Source organism: Lotus japonicus, chromosome 2 (assembly GCF_012489685.1).
Source record: "Lotus japonicus ecotype B-129 chromosome 2, LjGifu_v1.2".
In the NCBI taxonomy this organism is placed as follows: Eukaryota; Viridiplantae; Streptophyta; class Magnoliopsida; order Fabales; family Fabaceae; genus Lotus; species Lotus japonicus.
In genome coordinates, this window is record NC_080042.1 from 90174349 (window position 1) to 90193059 (window position 18711).

Below are 18711 nucleotides of genomic sequence, written 5' to 3' on the forward strand. Positions count from 1 at the left end.
GGAGAATATTTAATCGCACGTTTCCTTTTTTTAAAATTTTGGTTTCAATCATTTTACTACTTTATTTTATTGAGTTGGAATTGGAAGGTGACACCTTCCGTTTGACACGGTCAATGCTTTCACGATTTTCCGTACAATGTATACAATCTTTCCATGTATCATGTCGTGTCCCTACCATCAACCTCATGCGCTCATTGTCCTCATTGGATAGAAAATTAACTATTTTATGAACAACCAAGAGAAGATGATTTTCTAGACTTGAGTTTTGAATTCTTGGATTTTTTTAAGGGATTAAGATTTAAGAATTAAGATTTTTTTATCAAGATTTTTGCATTAATTTTTTTAATTAAGAAATTTAGATTAGGTCACTCATTATGAAAAAATTGATTTTAATCTCTTCTTTGTTGATGGTTGATTGCTTGGGAATAACTTTCTTTAGGTTATAGTTTTTGTTTTCAAGTTTTTTCTTCTTTGAAAATAAAAAAGACATGTGGAGTGTCGGTCAGCACTATTCTAATAAAGGTTATTAGAGTTCCTTTTAAGCTTATGATCAAAATTGAGTTATTTTGTAGAAATTATATTCAAATTTTACTTCAATAAGGGATGATATTCAAACTTCATTTATCATATAAGGTTGAATAACTTAATTTCCCTTTCATAGTATTATTTCAAACATTTTGTAAAGAAAAATATCTTTAAGGGTCGGAAGAGGCAGGAACAATGAAAATGAAAGAGATAGATAAAAGGAAAATAATGTTACAATTTACACCCAAGTTTCACTTGCATTTAGTGAGAGATAGAAAGAAAAATGAAAAAAATAAGTAGTATAATATATGATGTGATATATATTAAAAAGAGAAATCGATATAAATAACATGGAAAGAAAATTAGATGTGAATGTCTCGTTACTCAAAAAAAAAAATAAAAGAAAGAAAAGGAAAAGACAGCTCATAATAATTGTTGTTTTGTCTCCTCTGACTTTGTGTATCTGTTTGAGTTTGACTATTGTATTATATGCTTGAGACTTTGCAAAGTAACGCATGTAGTAAAAAGCAGAACACAGAATCAAAAGAAAATGACATTGTTTTTCGAAGAAGAAGAAGAACCATAACATCTCTTCATCTTCATCTTCTTCTTCTTCCAACAACAGAGAAAAATGCCTCAACAACACTCTCCCTCTTCCCTCAACATCCTTCTCTGCCAAGAACAATGCACTTTCCACAACAACACTCTCCCATCTTTACCTTTGATTTCGCTCGACAATGAAGACGATTACCTCACCACTCTAATCTCCAAAGAGAAAGCAACCCATTTCCATTCCCCTGCTGATGGAATCCTAGCTTCTCATGAGGGTCATCGCCATGATGCTGTTCGCTGGATTTCTGGAGTTTCAGCTTTCTATGGTTTCACTGCTTTGACCACTGTTCTTGCAGTTAACTACTTTGACAGGTTCGTATCGACCCTGAAGTTTCAGATGGATAAGCCATGGATGACTCACCTCACTGCAGTCACCTGTTTGTCTCTTGCTGCAAAAATGGAAGAAACCCAAGTGCCACTTCTTTTGGACCTTCAGCAAGTATGCTTTTGATGTTTCCTTATATAGAATGCTGTTTGTTTTTTGTTCTTTGCCTTTAAGGTTTTTGAAATTAGGGTTCTTGTTTTGATTAGGTGGAGGAATCAGAGTTCTTGTTTGAAGCAAAGACCATACAGAGAATGGAGCTACTTGTGTTGTCAACTCTTAATTGGAGAATGAACCCTGTTACCCCAATTTCCTTCTTTCAATGCGTTGTCACAAGGCTTGGTTTCATGAATGGCTTGCTTTCTGAGTTTCTGTGTAGGTGCGAACGAGTTCTTCTCTGTCTCATTGTGGGTAAGCAATGGAACTAGTAAACAACATGAACAATTTCTAATTCTATCAATGTGGTTGAAGACATTCACATACAATTGATTATTTTATTTTTTTTAGATTCAAGGGTTATGAGCTATCCCCCTTCTACATTGGCTGCTGCAACAATGATCCATATCATTAAAGAGATTGAACCGTTTAATGCAACAGAATACACAGATCAACTTTTGGATTTACTCAAAATTAGTGAGGTATGTTCTTCAACTTCAATGGTTATGTTCCCTTGGATATCCTGATTTTCAAATCTGCTAAAGATTCAATAAGGTAATTGCATAGTTGAAATAATTGGATAGTTTTGGCGGTGATGTAACAGGAACAAGTGAATGAGTGCTACAAAATCATGCTGAAACTATTAGTTTGCTGTGGTGATGTTCACAATCTTCACCAAAAGCGTAAACGCCTTTATGAACCAAGTAGCCCCGGTGGAGTCATTGATGCATCTTTCAGCTGTGACAGCTCAAATGATTCATGGACCGTGGCATCACCATTATCACTCTCAGTGGAGCCTGTGTTTAAGAGGAGCAAAGCTCAAGATCAGCATATGCGATTGCCTTCAATAAATCGCATGTCTGTTCATCTTCTAAATAGTCCTCGTTAATAACTTATCTTAGAATAACTTATAACATGTTAGGTTTATTTGGCAATGCCTATATATCTTGGAGTTATGTTATTTAGGTGAGGTGTAATATGTTTTCAGCTTTTGCATTGCTGGCCTAACATATGAAAATGAATTATGCAGAGAGGCCCTATTAGTTTAAGCAGAACAAGGATCTGATGCTGAGTAGAAAGTTGAATTGTAGATTTATCATTTACTTGTGTTGAGTTTCCAATTCAATCTGTTACACATTATATTTCTCAAGAAGCACAATTAAGATATTTCCCTTGTTCCATTTACTTTATCATCTGCCAATCTCTTTCCTGTTGTGCAGAATTAAAACTGCACATGGTGGTTAAAAGATAAACAAAGATGGATGTAATGTCTTTAGTGATGCATTAGATTAATAAAGCCACTGCAAGTCATCTTTGTTATCCCTTCAGGAGATACAGTGGTTCTTTAGCAGTGCATACCTCTATTATTTCCCTAAACCCTATTTTGCCTAGAACATGCCAAATTCATTAATCTGTTTATACTTGCAGTTATCTCAATTGTTTATAAGAAGGTATGTATATCTGAACCATTTCCTTAATATGAATTAGATATCAATCTTCTGAGTTAATGCTTAGAGAATTGAAAAGGTTTGAATTATGTAATAGCTACTTGGTTTCCAAGTTGTTATTAAACAGCAAGAGCTTTCAATTCTGCGATCTGTGTCATTATGTGTAGCTCTTTACGTCTCAATTATTGGCCGAAAAAATTGAAGTTTATAGGTGTATGGATGTCTCAATTTTGGTATAAGTCAGATCACATTTGACAATAAGTATGGACATGGGACTTCCAATGCTTGACAATAAGCAATTGGTGTCAGGTTGCAAATAATTTAATGCAATGTTTGCTGTCACTTGCATAGTTGCATTATATAATTGAAGACGCAATTCCATATGATAAATATTCCATAAGACTAAGTGAGGTATCTTCTTCCGGTTTTTGAAGATCGAGAGGTTGAATTTCTCCACTTGATTTTGTTTAGATCACACGGAGATTAATAGAGACTCCTCCTAAATATTTCTTATAAATGACAGAACAATCCTGTGATCAAATTTTCAATGGTAAACTTAAGTGTAGCCTGAATTCTAAAGTGGTATTTATATATGTTGAGCTTGAGGTTAAGATAGGTGACAGATGATTGAGAAAACTTGGTTCTTTTAAACGATGAAGGCTATGTTTGGATGTAGGAGCGATCAAATGTTCATCCGCCTCAAAAAGCGGGATGTAGCTTCTTAAGACCATAAACATGGAAGGCACACTCAGGTCCATTTGGCATTTAGTTAAACGCAACAGAAACGCAAAAGACATGATTTCTCTCTAAGCTCTTAGAGTGAAAATGAGACTTTTTTCTCTTTTAGCAAGTAGTTCAGTTGTTGCTTTTCTGTTAACTGAAGTGAAAATGAAAAGAAAGAGAACTTGAGTAAAGAGTAAACCTTTTTTAGTTTAGATTAGAGATTTTTTAAAATTTGAAAGTGGAAAAAAACAGTCTTAGTGCATGTTCAAATACACGGTGATGTCAAAACCACGGTGGATAGTATCAAAAGTCAAAACAAGTTGCTTCTGATTTTTCAACTTATATCCAAACATGTACTTAGTAGTATTATCTAAGAATTAGGTTTGAAAAGTGATAAACGAGGGAAGTGGACAACATAAGTAGTCTTGGGGCCAAGAGAAAATAGGTGCTCAAAAAGGCAAAAAGATTAAGGGGTGACCAGTGAGTAGAGAACGACATGTTTGAAAATATGACAAACTTTTTTCATACCCGGGGAGGGGCCATGTCTTTGTTGGTCCTGTTTCTGTACTCTTCAGTGAGTTGGTTATGTATTGCGGGGATGCATTATGTCCTTTTTATATATGATGGTGTTTGGTCTCCCTTCATGAAATTTTCAAAGTGACAGCTATATTACTGCCAAAAAAATAATTCTAGACCATGTTTCAGATTCCAATTTGGAAGTTGCGTACAGTGCTTTCTTTACATTTATGCGATGGACCAGGAAAACTTATGTAGGTTGTCTTAATCAATTGGATAATTTGTCTGACAAAAAACAATGGTGTTCTTAGATTTTTTATCATACCCAGTCAGTTTGAATGCGAACCAAGGAGTACTTTTTGAAGGTGACATTGTACATAACTTATTATATGAAAAGCTTTTACAGTAGAGTAGTCTACATTTGCTGCTCTCAGCATAAACAAATGATAAGTACTGTAAGGTGTTGCACATAACATAATGCTCCTCACGAGTGTAATACTTACATTACATACTTTGAGCGTTTTGAAATCTTACATCATGGTGATAGTTAGTTCAAAACTCAAACAATAGCAAACTAGATGTTATACATATTACCACAGTTGTATTATTCATATGGAAAAATATCAGAAAGACATAATTCAGAGCTTGGTTCATCTTCCTTTGTTAGGTATATTACTGGATAACCAATCAAGTCCTTCATAGAGTCCTTGGCCTGATGTGGCACAAGCTGCCTGGATGAACCTGCAGAACCAATCAAATAACTAGCTAGACTAAGATCATTGCACATTTTTCTCATGGAATTAAAATGACTTTGTTCTAATTAAAATGTGATTAATTACCAACGACGCTGTCGGAGTGAATGCAGACCAAGTTTATCAGTAATTTCTGAAACCCTCAAAGCATTTGGAAGGTCTTGCTTATTGGCAAATACCAGTAATGTAGCATCACGGAGTTCATCCTCACTCAGCATTCTATGGAGCTCATCTCTGGCTTCTGAAATTCTTTCTCTGTCGTTACTATCTACCACAAAGATAACACCTTGTGTGTTCTGAAAGTAGTGTCTCCACAATGGTCGAATCTACATACATACAATTTACCAATATAATCAGATCAAGAGTTTAGAGTTGTCTCTCACAGATGCATCTGTATCCGGATTTCAATTAGAGCTCAAACACTTTACAAACTTAGATATTCTCAAATCTTCACCCCAATTTAATTTAAAAATTGAGGCCAGAAAATCACAGATAGTACCTTGTCCTGTCCTCCAATATCCCAGACAGTGAAGCTTATATTTTTGTACTCAACAGTCTCTACATTGAAACCTGATTCATTAGAGAAAATAAATTAGGCTAAGCTCAATCATTCCATTTAGAAATCATTGTAAAAATATATATATATGTCAGGGTTCCAGCTCCTGAGAATCTCTGCTTAAACTGTGATTCCAAAGAGAAATAAAACTCAAAATCAGAATCAGAGATCAAACAAAGAGAAACCTAATCAAAAAATCTAACAGTGACATACATATTTAAGAGACTTCCATTGCAAGAGGAAAACAAATCGCAAATCACAAGCAAAAATAGAAGAAGAGACTTCCATTGCAGATTCAAGAGCTAGAAAGGAAAACATTGCTGGCCTAACATAAGAAAAAAGAAGACATACATATTTAAGACGAGAATTGCAGAATGAGCGTCGATGGAGAATCACAAATCGCAAATGGAAGAACCAAATCACATTGCTGGCCTAACATATGAAAATGAATTATGCAGAGAGGCCCTATTAGTTTAAGCAGAACAAGGATCTGATGCTGAGTAGAAAGTTGAATTGTAGATTTATCATTTACCTGTGTTGAGTTTCCAATTCAATCTGTTACACATTATATTTCTCAAGAAGCACAACTAAGATATTTCCCTTGTTCCATTTACTTTATCATCTGCCAATCTCTTTCCTGTTGTGCAGAATTGAAACTGCACATGGTGGTTAAAAGATAAACAAAGATGGATGTAATGTCTTCACTGATGCATTAGATTAATAAAGCCACTGTAAGTCATCTTTGTTATCCCTTCAGGAGATACAGTGGTTCTTTAGCAGTGCATACCCCTATTATTTCCCTAAACCCTATTTTGCCTAGAACATGCCAAATTCATTAATCTGTTTATACTTGCAGTTATCTCAATTGTTTATAAGAAGGTATGGATATCTGAACCATTTCCTTAATCTGAATTAGATATCAATCTTCTGAGTTAATGCTTAGAGAATTGGAAAGGTTTGAATTATATAATAGCTACTTGGTTTCCAAGTTGTTATTAAACTGCAAGAGCTTTCAATTCTGCGTTAATGCTTAGAGAATTGAAAACTGAATATCTGACATATGAGTTCTACATAAAGCAAAAAGAAAAAGTTACACCAAGGTAGAAAATAGAAAACCTTTAAACTTGTGACCTCAAACTTGCTTAATCATTGTTGAGCAGCCTGACCATAGATTATTCAAGTGGGTAAATGGATCAATCCTCAACCAATGCAAGGAACAAAGCTTTAGAAGAAGAAAAAAAGAAAACAAAAAATAATTGATCATCTCAAGTACACCACTCTCTTGCATTCTGGAACATCCGCAGCCAAGGACTCGGCCCCTTCTTTTCCACATCCCACTGCTTTGGATACCATGGGAACTGCCACATTAAGAAGCAACGCTCTGGATGAGGCATCATGGCAAGATGCCTCCCATCCGGAGAACAAATAGCTGCAATGCCTAAAGGAGAGCCGTTCACATTGAAAGGGTACGTCTCGGTCGGATTGCCAGCATCATCACAATATCTTAGAGGAGCTAAATCTGAATGAGCCACACGTTCGAACACACCTTCATCTGGGAAATAAGCTCTTCCCTCCCCATGAGCGGTCCATATCCCCAATGTGCTACCCTCCATACCTTTGAACATTATAGCTGGTGAGTCCTTTATTGTCACACTTGTAAAGCGGCATTCAAATCGCCCCGACTCGTTGTGAATGAACCTAGGCTGTGATAGGTCACCGCCATCACCAAGCACGCCTCCAACTTGTGGCCCTGGTACCCATCCTAACAAAGCCATAAGCTGACAACCATTGCATACACCAAGACTGAAAGTTTCTGGACGGTTGTAAAACTCCTGAAATTGTTTCAAAAGGGGCTCATTGAACCTTATGGAAGCAGACCAACCTTTTGCAGAATCAAGCACATCAGCATAGCTAAATCCACCAACAAATACAATTCCGCGAAACTCTTGCAAAGAAATCACTCCATTAAGAAGGTCGGTCATAGTAACATCCCATGGTTCAAAACCTGATGCGTGAAAAGCTGCAGCCATTTCTCTGTCTCCATTGCTCCCTTCTTCTCTAATCACAGCCACTTTAGGTTTTACAGTTGCAGATAAATACTTTTCATCAGTGAATGAAGGAGTAAAAGAAAGTTCCCATGAGGGCTCATGACGATGTTTTAGACCTTCTCTCTCCATATCCACGCATGATGCTAATCTTTGGAACTTCTCCAACTGAAAACTGGTTTCTTCCCACATGTCCCTGAGGATGTTAGTTTTTTCTGTTAAACAAGTCTCCCCATCAACCTTAACTTCAATTGATGGAGTGACAGTTACTTGACCTATGATCTCAGCCACAACTCCCACACTGTTCAGTTTATCCATAACAGAAGCCAAATTTTTCTTGCTTATCTCAAGAACTAACCCAAGTTCTTCTGCATAGAGTGTTTGAAGAAGACTGCTACCTCGTGAAGCCAAGTCCAAAACAAGTCCACGATTACCAGCAAATGCCATCTCTAAGGCACAAACAAGAAGCCCACCATCACTAATGTCATGACCAGCAGAGATCAGATCATCGGTAAGAAGCTCTTGAACACCTTCAAAGACCTTTTTAAGGTAAGGAATATCATCAACATCAGGACACTCATCCCCAACTTGGTCAAATGCCTGGGCAAGAGCAGATCCACCTAAACGCCGCTTCCCCTTTGACAAGTCAATATGAAGCAAGATACCATCATCACCAAGTTTTAAATCTGGTGTCACTGTTTTAGTTATATCAGGACAAGTAACATAAACACTGATAACAAGATTTCCAGGCGCCTTGACAACTTCACTTCCAGCGTGGGCTGCCATAGAAAGACTGTCTTTCCCTCCATCGATAGCAATACCAAGTTCAATCATTGCTTCAGACAAAGATATGGCAGCATCATACATGGCAGCTCCTTCCCCATCAAGCTTGGCAGCATACATCCAATTACCACTAGCCTTGACATCAGAAAGGGAAGTTACCTTTGCCCATACAAGGTTTGTGAGGGCTTCTCCAACAGCCAACCGGGCCATTGCTTTGGGGTCTAACAGACCTTTGATTGGTTGCTCCCCAATGGCGCATGCACCTCCTGTCAAATCTGTAAAAGTCTGAGCCGTAACAGCAACATCAGCAAGGGGAATCTGCAAAGGGCCAACAGTCTGCTGCTGAGCCACTAGACCAGTGACACACCTATCAACTTTTGTTGTTAAGAAGCGTTTTGAGCAGACGGATGGTAAACTCAAAACCCGCTTGAGAGAATCTATTACTGTGATCCCAGGCGCAATATCAAGGGGCTCCTGTGCATAAACAACCCGATTAAATTCGAAAGATTTCTGAGGCATGTCACCAAGGACCTTCTCCAATTCAAAATCCACAGCCGGGGGAGGTGGAGGGAGCCCATTTGAGAGACTCTTTTGAGTTCCTAAGCTATCAACTAACACCACACGCCCATCACCACTGATAGTTCCAATCACAGCCATTGAAACCTTTTCCCTATTACAGATTGACTTTAAGAGCTCATGACTTTCTGGCTTCACCAGTATTGCATCTTGCTCCTGATACTCTGCACCCCAAATTTCTAAAACAGACATCGTATGATCACCAACCATAATTTTTTGGACATCTATTTCAGCACCTTTTGGATATATAATTTCCTTTACAACATTACAGTTTCCACCAGCACCCTGATCATGAATGCTGATAATTGGATTTTTATCCCCCATCTCAATACAGGCACGAACAAGACGATACAACTTTTGTGCCATCTCAGCATCCCCACGTTGTACAGCATTGAAATCAAGCTCAGCATCATTCTGCCCACTGACCATGCTAGAGGCTGCTCCGCCTCCCATCCCAATACGATAAGCAGGGCCTCCAATTTTAACAACCAGCATTCCAATGTCAGGCTCCCCCTTTGATACATGATGGTGGTCAATCTGCCCAATGCCCGCACTAAACATAATCGGCTTCAACCATTCGCGCCTCTCCCCACTAGGAAGTCTCATTCCAAAAGTTCTGCAGTAGCCCTGAATCAAGGGCTCTCCAAATTTGTTCCCATAGTCAGATGCACCATTACTGGCATCTATAAGAATCTGCAAAGGAGATGCCAAATTTGACGGATAAGTAAATGATAGATCTTCCCAAGGGGCGTAAAACCCTGGCGTGTTGAGATTACCAACACAATAACCAGCAGTGGCTGCCTGGACAAAGGACCCCCTCCCTGTTGCATGAGTATCCCTAATGCGACCTCCTGCACCTGTCTCCGCACCAGGATATGGTGCCACAGCACATGGAAAGTTATGAGTTTCAGCTGTGAATAAGATATCTAACTCCCTTGCTATCACATCTAACGGACATGTGCTACCAGGCTGAACTGGTCGCAGCAGTTTAGTTCTGAAACCCCTAATTGCACTTGAGTTATCCTTAAATCCAATGACAGAGTTATTTGGATTTGCCTTTAAAGTACTTTTGACAATCTGCATCAGAGTCTTATCCATTTCCTGTCCATCAATCACAATCTTTCCAGTAAAAAACCAGTGTCTGCTATGCTCACTGTTTGACTGCGCAATATCAAACAATTCAACATTTGTTGGATTACGCTTGAAGTCTTGTGTGAAAAGCTTGGTGTAATATTCCAAATCCTGTTCATCAAAGGCGAAACCCATCTCCAGATTAATCTCTTCTAATGCCTTTCGTCCTCTCTCCATGACAGGTATATAACGAATTTCCTCAGGAACTAAACTGGTCTCAAAGGATGTTAGCTTCTGAGTATAAACACATTCAGTCATCCTATCATGTACCATGGATGCAAATTCATTAATTTGATTGTCTTGCAATTCACCATTGGTGTACAACAAGTACCTCCTGGACCGTTCCAAACGGTTTACTTCCGTCAAACCGCAAGCTTGGCAAATAGACACAGCATTAGCAGACCATGCTGTGGTAAATGATAACCTGGGCCCAACCTCTACTATAACTGTGCTGAAATCCCCCTTGTTCCTCTTGTCAAGAAAGCTCTCAGTTCCCAGATTCTGCGGCTCGAATGTTTCTCCCAAAAGCCATTTAAGGACAGGAAGTTTTGTGCTTAAAAGCTGTGAAGCAAGGCCAACATTGAAACACTGCTCTGTCTGCAGGCCCACTATCTGATCAGAGACTTTAGCTTGAGCCTCCTTTAGAAGCTCATCCGCCGCACTGTCTTGGATAAACGGAACACGGTACAAATGAAAAACCTCCAAGCCAGGCTTCTGAACCAAGCCAGACTGCACTTCTTCTACATTGCCAGAAACCACAGCTCTGGGATTCTCTTGAGCTTGGCACCTCAAAGACAAAGCAGCTTTTGGAGTCGAAACCGAAACCGGAAGCTGACCCCTGCTACAAGCAGAACCCCAAAGCAAATGGGTTCTCTGTATCTGAGGCTTGTTCAACAAAAGCAGTGTTTGCCCGCAAGTACCCTGTAACCAAAATCACCAAAAATTAAGCATGCTAAACCAATAGGTCAATCAGAAATCTAGAAATTGGTTGATTTCTCCACTTACAACGCAACTTGTCATGATTTAGAGCAATGGCGAATGCGGTGGAGATGGGTGCGGGATTTGAACATTGGTTTCGCCGTGAAAGCTGGTTAGTTGTCAGCTATGGCTGTGGCCTCCGTCGCCGGCCTTCAATTGTTCTTCAAAGCTTCTTGTGCCTTCCTCTCACCTCTACCTCTTCTTCCTTCTGTCCTTTGATGGCGATGGGTGGTGAAATTGAACATTGGGGTTTAGGGTTTAGGAAATCACTTGGAATAAAAAAAAAGAATAACTATTTATTTTATTTAAGTTGAGAGATAGAAAGAGAAATAAAAAAGAATAATATAATATATGATGAGATATATAAATAAGAGAGAAATAAGAAAAAGTTGATATAAATAAATAACCTTGAAAGCTTTTACAGTAGAGTAGTCTACATTTGCTGCTCTCAGCATAAACAAATGATAAGTACTGTAAGGTGTTGCACTTGCACATAACATAATGCTCCTCACGAGTGTAATACTTACATTACATACTTTGAGCGTTTTGAAATCTTACATCATAGTGATAGTTGGTTCAGAACTCAAACAATAGCAATTTAGATGTTATACATATTATTGCAGCTGTATCATTCATATGGAAAAATATCAGAAAGACATAATTCAGAGCTTGGTTCATCTTCCTTTGTTAGGTATATTACTGGATAACCAATCAAGTCCTTCATAGAGTCCTTGGCCTGATGTTGCACAAGCTGCCTGGATGAACCTGCAGAACCAATCAAATAACTAGCTAGACTAAGTTCATTGCACATTTTTCTCATGGAATTAAAATATGACTTTGTTCTAATTAAAATGTGATTAATTACCAACAACGCTGTCGGAGTGAATGCAGACCAAGTTTATCTGTAATTTCTGAAACTCTCAGAGCATTTGGAAGGTCTTGCTTATTGGCAAATACCAGTAATGTAGCATCACGAAGTTCATCCTCACTCAGCATTCTATGGAGCTCATCTCTGGCTTCTGAAATTCTCTCTCTGTCGTTACTATCTACCACAAAGATAACACCTTGTGTATTCTGAAAGTAGTGTCTCCACAAAGGTCGAATCTACATTCATACAACAATTTCCCAATATAATCAGATCAAGAGTTTAGAGTTGTCTCTCATAGATACACCAGTATCCGGATTTCAATTAGAGATCAAACACTTAACAAACTTAGATACACTCAAAGCTTCATCACAAGGTAATTAAAATTGAGGCCGGAAAATCACAGATAGTAGTACCTTGTCCTGACCTCCAACATCCCAGACAGTGAAGCTTATATTTTTGTACTCAACAGTCTCCACATTGAAACCTGATTCATTAGAGAAAATAAATTATGCTAAGTTCAATGGTTTTCACTTAGAACTCATTGTAAAAATATATATATATCTCCACTGTTTCTTACTTCTATAAATATAAGGGGCATTGTTTATATTAAAATCACAAACCCTTTCAGTTTGCAATGAAAAAAACAATAAGCAACCAAATTCTTGTTCCATTGGACATACTCTTCTGCCAAGCTTCATCACAGACCAGCTCCCTGCCTGTTCCGCGATATTATCTGCTGATAAGGAGGATCTGTGGGTTGGGAAGGATGGTTGTTATTTTTCTAAAGATGCTTTTCGCTGGTTACCTCAATCTCTAACTGTTGAGTCATCACTGCAACTTGTCTCCTTCTGCTTCTTGTACTAAGTGTTTGCATGTTCAGGAGGATATCTTGCATTGCCTTAGAGATTGTCTGAATTCTAAGTAAATTTGGCTAAAAATGGGCTCTTAGTTGGAGGAACTTTCTAGTTCATGATACTCCTTGTTGGTCATCTCTCAATTGACGGGGTTTCATGCTACACTTTTCATTGCCACTCGAAACGGTTTAATTTTTTATGCTTCACCTTGGAACTTCAGGATTGCATGGCGATATATTTGTACTGAGTTTGATGATTATGTTGACTACCTGGGAACTTGCTATCCAAGCTACTCTAATCTTAATTAGCCTGTCTTGACGCCCTCCATCTGCTCTTGTTAAACTTAAGATGGATGGGAGCTTCAATCCTAACCTTAACTCTATGGCAATTGGTGGCTTAGTCCGTGTTGAGAAGGGAGTTTGGCCTAAAGGTTTCTTTGGTCATCTTCCTTGCCATGGTGATGTGCTTTTGTCTGAAGTGAAAGCTCTCAAAGAAGGATTGATTCTACTTTGGAACATGGGGGTGAGGAAAGCTATATGTGAAACTGATTGCCTTGAGGTTTACTCCCTCGTCAATAATCCTTCCCAGGTCAGGTTTCAAAGGCTTTCTGCTTTATTTGAAGAAACCTTGCAATTGATAAACAAAAAGATTGAGAGCTGCAGTTTGTCCACATTCCTAGAGAGGGGAACTTTTTGCTGATTGGTTAGCCAATTTATTTGTCTAGAACTGCATCTAATTTATTTTAGATTCTCCCCCTAAGCACGAGTACTAGAATATATGAACTATTAACCCATGTAAAGACATGTAGAAGAAGATTGCATATATGAGATATTGAATGTCAATATATTGGATGTCTTTCTTTGTTCTATTAATTGAAAAACAATTAGTGACGCATTGTTTTATAATTAGAACAACAGGGATAAAATAAGAGACAAAAGATGATAGATGATTTCAATCAATAGTTGGGTGATCAAATAGAACCTATAGTGGGTATGGTGGTGACGATTTCTCCGAGTTTGAGTTTGTAGAGTATCGTTGTTTTCCCAGCTGCATCAAGACCCACCATCAGGATCCTCATGTCCTTCTTTGCATAAAACAACCTCAAGATCCGTGACACTGTCAAACCCATTTTTGCCTCTGGTTCAAGCAAATTTTCAGCTTAAAAAGAAGCCTAGAACTAGAAGTATAACCGAGGATACTGAAGAAAAACAAACGAGTAACTTGTAATGAAAAACTCATAATTCTTCTGAGATAAAAGAAGGAGAAGATATAATTTACCTGAAAATTTGTAATTTTCTTAAGAAGCAAGAGAAAGCCAAAAAATCAATGAGTTGCTCGTGAATTATATAACACGGTACCAGAAAATAGGATCAGGCATCAATGAAAGCAAGAATAGGATTCAGAGATATAAATCGATATAAGAATAAATTCGGAGAACATAGTAGCGTCAAACCTAAGAGAATAGAATGTTATGTCATCCTTATCTTGTGGAATCAATTGGATGCAGAATATATCACTGACACTATGTTTGTCCATGTCTTGTGCTTATATCACAAAGGCACAGAATAATAAAAGAAGAATCAACTCATGCACAGAAAAATCTGTCTATGGAAAAATAAATTGAACAATGGTTGCCCTATTATCACATGACACTCCAAATTTACATCACTTTTTGGATATGGCATCCTTGGCAGACTGTAGAGTAGACGCAACGGCAGCGGCAGCACCGGCAAGAACACCACCGCTAGTGTTGGTGTTGGTGGTGGAATGGGGCTGGTGAATTATCTGCACGTGCCTCTCTTCTTGGGCTTGACCTGCCGACGATCGATAATCCACAGTGTCCACCTTTGTTTCCATGGAACCACTGTGTGCATTCACAGTCTCTTTCTGGCAGAAGAATTCACACAGGTTCATTTACCATGAAACAGAAAGAGAGAAAAAACAGAGAAAACGGCAGGAGCTACACTACCTTAGATTGTTCGTTCATGTTAACCAGAAAACTCTACAAGACTCTTTCCCAGAGGTGATTTTCAGAACAAGTACCAAGTTTCTTCCAGTTTCATAAAATTTGGCAGTTTTTATGGAGAGCGCATGACTATTATTTAGGCTGAGTAAAAGGGCATCCATACACTCTCAAGGCACACCCACGAATATTGGATCAACCAATATTCCACCTGCATTTTACTATAGACATGGAATTGTGAGGGTCAAGTTTTCATCGACCATCAAGTTTTCAGGAATCAATTACTTCCCAACAAAAAACTGCAAATTGATGGATCAACATTCAACACATAAATAACAAGAAGTGCTGAAAAATTAAATAATGCTGGAAATTACTTAGTTGTATTTTAAACAAATAATTGTTCAGACAACTACATATTCTTCTTATAAGGCAAGAAATCTTAAGTCTGACTATATTTTTCCGGGTTCAAATACCATATTCATGGCTGAATAGTCCCTGGAACCCACTAATCATGATAGAAATTCATATCCATTGAAACACAAAACTATAGTTTCCCTTCCCCTCTTTAACAAGTCATAAGAGGTGACTCGCTACAATGAACATCTGAGACATCAGAAAGCCTTTGTCTGGGAGACAAATTCTTGACGCCAGCAGCATCAAATTCAAGATTGGAAATGCTCTTTCTCTTGTGAGTTTCTGAACTGCTCTTCTCCTCGGAAACCTCAGCAATGGGGCTCAACCGCTCGACTTCTTCATGAGCAGCAGAAAGCATGGCTTGAGCTTCAGCCACAGCTGTTCCATCATCATCAGTAGCATACAATATCTTCTGCATAGCCGCAACAACCTGAATCATAATGAATCACAATCACATTAATAACCATGACCCAATTATTAAATTGGTTTCAATAACCAAATTAGAGAGTTTGAGAACACAGTACTGGTGAATTCTCTATCTCAGGAATCTGGCACAGGATCTCAATGTCTCTCAGTTTTGCAAAGTAGAAATCCCGTTCTTTCTCAAGGCTATCAATGGATAGCTTCAGCTCCGTTATCTGCATTGACTTCAGTGTAAGAACCACTGTACAATCCATCACAAATCACTTGATAATTGTTATTTACATGTGAACTGAAAACAGAATACCTGTTCATCATAAGCAGGGGCCGCAGCAGAAGAAGGTTTAGCAACCTTTGCAGCCTGAGTTGCATGGTTTGCAGCAGCAGATGCCTCATTTCTTCGAGAATTGTGGGAAGACGGAGGCCTCTGTGCAGTAGAACCCTTGTTCGACGATTGGGAGTGCGCAGATTTTCTGGTTGCCTCTTTACCTCCCTTGCATACCTCTCTCCTTTCCCTAGGATTATAACTAAAACAAGAACACACACATAGCAATTTCGAAACATTTAGTACCCCAAATTTTTTCCCAATCAAGCATTCAAGCTTACAAGTTCTTCTCATACTATCAATATATCAAAACATGACTTTACAGGATTCAACAGCCAAGATATCTCAATAGTCAATACTAAGACCAAATTTTTGATTCCTAATAATGTTTGTAGAATTGCAAATTGCAAAATTTCAATCCTAAAACCTAATTCTCATGAGTCCTAATTATATGTCCGAAGCAAGCTTGTTAATAGCGCGCTATAGCAGCGCAACAGCCTATAGCGTAGCGCCCTGGGGGCTCACCGCCATTAACAACCTTGGTCCGTAGAATTGCAAATTGCAAAATTTCAATCTTAAAACCTAATTCTCTTGAGCCCTAATTATATGTTACAGAATTTCAGTAATAGACCCTAAATTATCAATCTAAAGAAATATTTCACGCAAGCGAGGTTAGTTTCAGAAAACTGCAACCATACACACACATCACATACAAGCATGAAATCTAGAGTAGTGACTAATGGATGGATCATGGAATTACTTGTGCTGAAGTCCAGAATTGACAGAATCGCAGTATCTCTTCATCCATTGCATGAACTCCAGGTTATCCAGAGGCCTTCCTTTCACTAGCTTGCTGACCTCGATGTGCTGAGAACAGAAAATTCAACAAACGAATTGAAGATCATCAGAATTCAAATCGATGAAATAGACTTCGATTGATCAGAGAGAGAGAGAGAGAGCAGTTACCTTAGTGATTTTGAGTTTGTTGAAGACATCTTGAAGCACCTTGTAATTCTGAATCATATCGTACTCGTTCTTAGCATCGAAATTGACCTTGTGCATAGGCACGATCCCGGGATGAACAACATCCAGAAGCTGACAGTGAACCGCACCGGAACAAGCCTGAAAAGATGGAATCGAATAAGCACGAAACCCTAAATCGGAACAGAGAAGTTCAAATTCAGATGGCAAATCGTGTTTACCTCTTCGACTTTGGAGAGATTGAGTTGGAGAGTTGAATTGATCCAAGCAAGGATCTCAGATCTGCCGACGAAGTAAGCAGCATCCATGATTCCAATGTTGGTGGCCATTTTCTTCTTCTCTCTGCAAATGCAAATGGCTTCTTCTTCGGCGTGTTTGGTTTCTCTCTCTACAAACGGCTCTCTCTCTAGTGAAATATATATGGACAGGAGCGGGAGATTTTCAAATTCAAAATTCAATGGCTAAGGCAACGGTAGTCCTTAGGCGAAGCGGTGTGTGTGGTTCCAACTGTTTGGGCTTCGCAATCGTTACTGGGCTTTAAGTACACACGGGGAACTTAAGAGGTGTGTATTTGGGCTTTTTATGTTATTTACCTGTTCAAAAATAAAATATCTAAGCTACAATGATATTTAAGTCGTCGGTGATGAATAAGTCGTCCTTAAGAGGTGGTTCACGGTGAAGAGCTCGCTCATGGCAATGTCTCTCGTCCAAATCTACTAGGTTCAAATTATGCACTAATGACGTAAGTCTCTCATTTTGATCCATATTCCCTCGAGACACGAGCCTTAAGTATTGATGTGAATTGTATCTTTTTGAGATACATCAACCTACATTCTTCTAACGTAGTTCAATTGTTCAATAATGAATTCTAAATTTTTACAATTAAATATTATCACATTACTATATAAAAATCAACTTTTTCATTAAATTATCAAAAAATCATCAAATCATTTTAACTTATATGTGTTCACCGTACTTGCGTTAGTGTTCCAACACATTCCAAGAGGCTAATGTTGTGGCTGATTATCTTTCCCGAACTGGTCTCACTCTCCCCTTTGGTTCTCACTTCTTTGACTCACCGTTTGGCGAATGTCATTTACTGTTAGACAAGGACATTGGTTCTTTAGACCTCCATGTCGTGGGTTCTCCTTTGTTTTAGTGTTGTTGTTTTTTGGGGGCATGACCCCGCCTTGTAAAAAAATAATTAATATGTGTTCCTGCACCATACGATTTTTTTACGCAGACTGAAATTTATTTGGCCCCTTCTCTCTAATGTTCCTTTTATTTTGTGAAGTGACTTTTACGATAAAAGTGAGAGTGGAATGGATACTAACAAAAAAGAAAAACAAATAAGGAATGGAAGGAATCGGCGTAGCAGTTAGTAGTAGTCATGATCAAGAATAATAATCTGAAGTCACTCACATATACAAAAAGGAGTCCAATATGTTGGCAAATTTATAGGGTCCCATCAAGGAGCCACAAAGGAACAAGAAAGTAAGAGGCAGCCTAACCTAACTAATAGGCATTTGAATTATTTAGAGGCTACATTCCAAACAGAACAAAGCAGGAGACTACCAAGTATTACCAACTACCAGGAGCCTAAACTTTATCATCCTAACATTTGGCTTGCATGTCCCACGCGACCAAACCTACCGTCCAACAAGTACACGTTTAAAATTAGAATGACTCCTATAAATTATTACAGTTCAACATCAATTAAAAGGAAAACAAATTAAGTCGGTACTTTGTTAATTGATTATAAT

The 18711-nt window shown here is 38.3% G+C and overlaps 5 protein-coding genes across 5 annotated transcripts; 1 reads left to right on the forward strand and 4 right to left on the reverse strand.

Moving 5' to 3' along the window:
* Positions 1-1027: 1027 nt before the first annotated feature.
* LOC130740865 (cyclin-D3-3-like) lies at positions 1028-2714 on the forward strand. The gene is made up of 4 exons (XM_057593577.1): positions 1028-1576; positions 1669-1870; positions 1967-2097; positions 2220-2714. Exons 1-4 carry the CDS (start codon positions 1157-1159, stop codon positions 2502-2504), a joined length of 1038 nt encoding a protein of 345 aa, XP_057449560.1. The 5' UTR covers positions 1028-1156; the 3' UTR covers positions 2505-2714.
* Positions 2715-4718: 2004 nt separating this feature from the next.
* LOC130737252 (probable phosphoribosylformylglycinamidine synthase, chloroplastic/mitochondrial) lies at positions 4719-14258 on the reverse strand. Its single transcript, XM_057589007.1, has 9 exons — positions 14124-14258; positions 13827-13982; positions 12405-12475; positions 11989-12227; positions 11810-11888; positions 6884-11066; positions 5554-5624; positions 5142-5380; positions 4719-5043 (listed from the first exon to the last, which is right to left on the reverse strand). Exons 2-9 carry the CDS (start codon positions 13972-13974, stop codon positions 4953-4955), a joined length of 5121 nt encoding a protein of 1706 aa, XP_057444990.1. The 5' UTR covers positions 13975-13982; positions 14124-14258; the 3' UTR covers positions 4719-4952.
* LOC130740866 (probable phosphoribosylformylglycinamidine synthase, chloroplastic/mitochondrial) lies at positions 6567-11801 on the reverse strand. Its single transcript, XM_057593578.1, has 2 exons — positions 11151-11801; positions 6567-11066 (listed from the first exon to the last, which is right to left on the reverse strand). Exons 1-2 carry the CDS (start codon positions 11163-11165, stop codon positions 6876-6878), a joined length of 4206 nt encoding a protein of 1401 aa, XP_057449561.1. The 5' UTR covers positions 11166-11801; the 3' UTR covers positions 6567-6875.
* Positions 14259-14504: 246 nt separating the features above from the next.
* On the reverse strand, positions 14505-14999 carry LOC130740868 (uncharacterized). The gene is made up of 2 exons (XM_057593580.1): positions 14815-14999; positions 14505-14732 (listed from the first exon to the last, which is right to left on the reverse strand). Exons 1-2 carry the CDS (start codon positions 14830-14832, stop codon positions 14511-14513), a joined length of 240 nt encoding a protein of 79 aa, XP_057449563.1. The 5' UTR covers positions 14833-14999; the 3' UTR covers positions 14505-14510.
* Positions 15000-15137: 138 nt separating this feature from the next.
* LOC130740867 (microtubule-associated protein RP/EB family member 1C) lies at positions 15138-17391 on the reverse strand. Its single transcript, XM_057593579.1, has 6 exons — positions 17170-17391; positions 16934-17089; positions 16728-16834; positions 15950-16169; positions 15747-15860; positions 15138-15652 (listed from the first exon to the last, which is right to left on the reverse strand). Exons 1-6 carry the CDS (start codon positions 17275-17277, stop codon positions 15374-15376), a joined length of 984 nt encoding a protein of 327 aa, XP_057449562.1. The 5' UTR covers positions 17278-17391; the 3' UTR covers positions 15138-15373.
* Positions 17392-18711: the final 1320 nt, after the last annotated feature.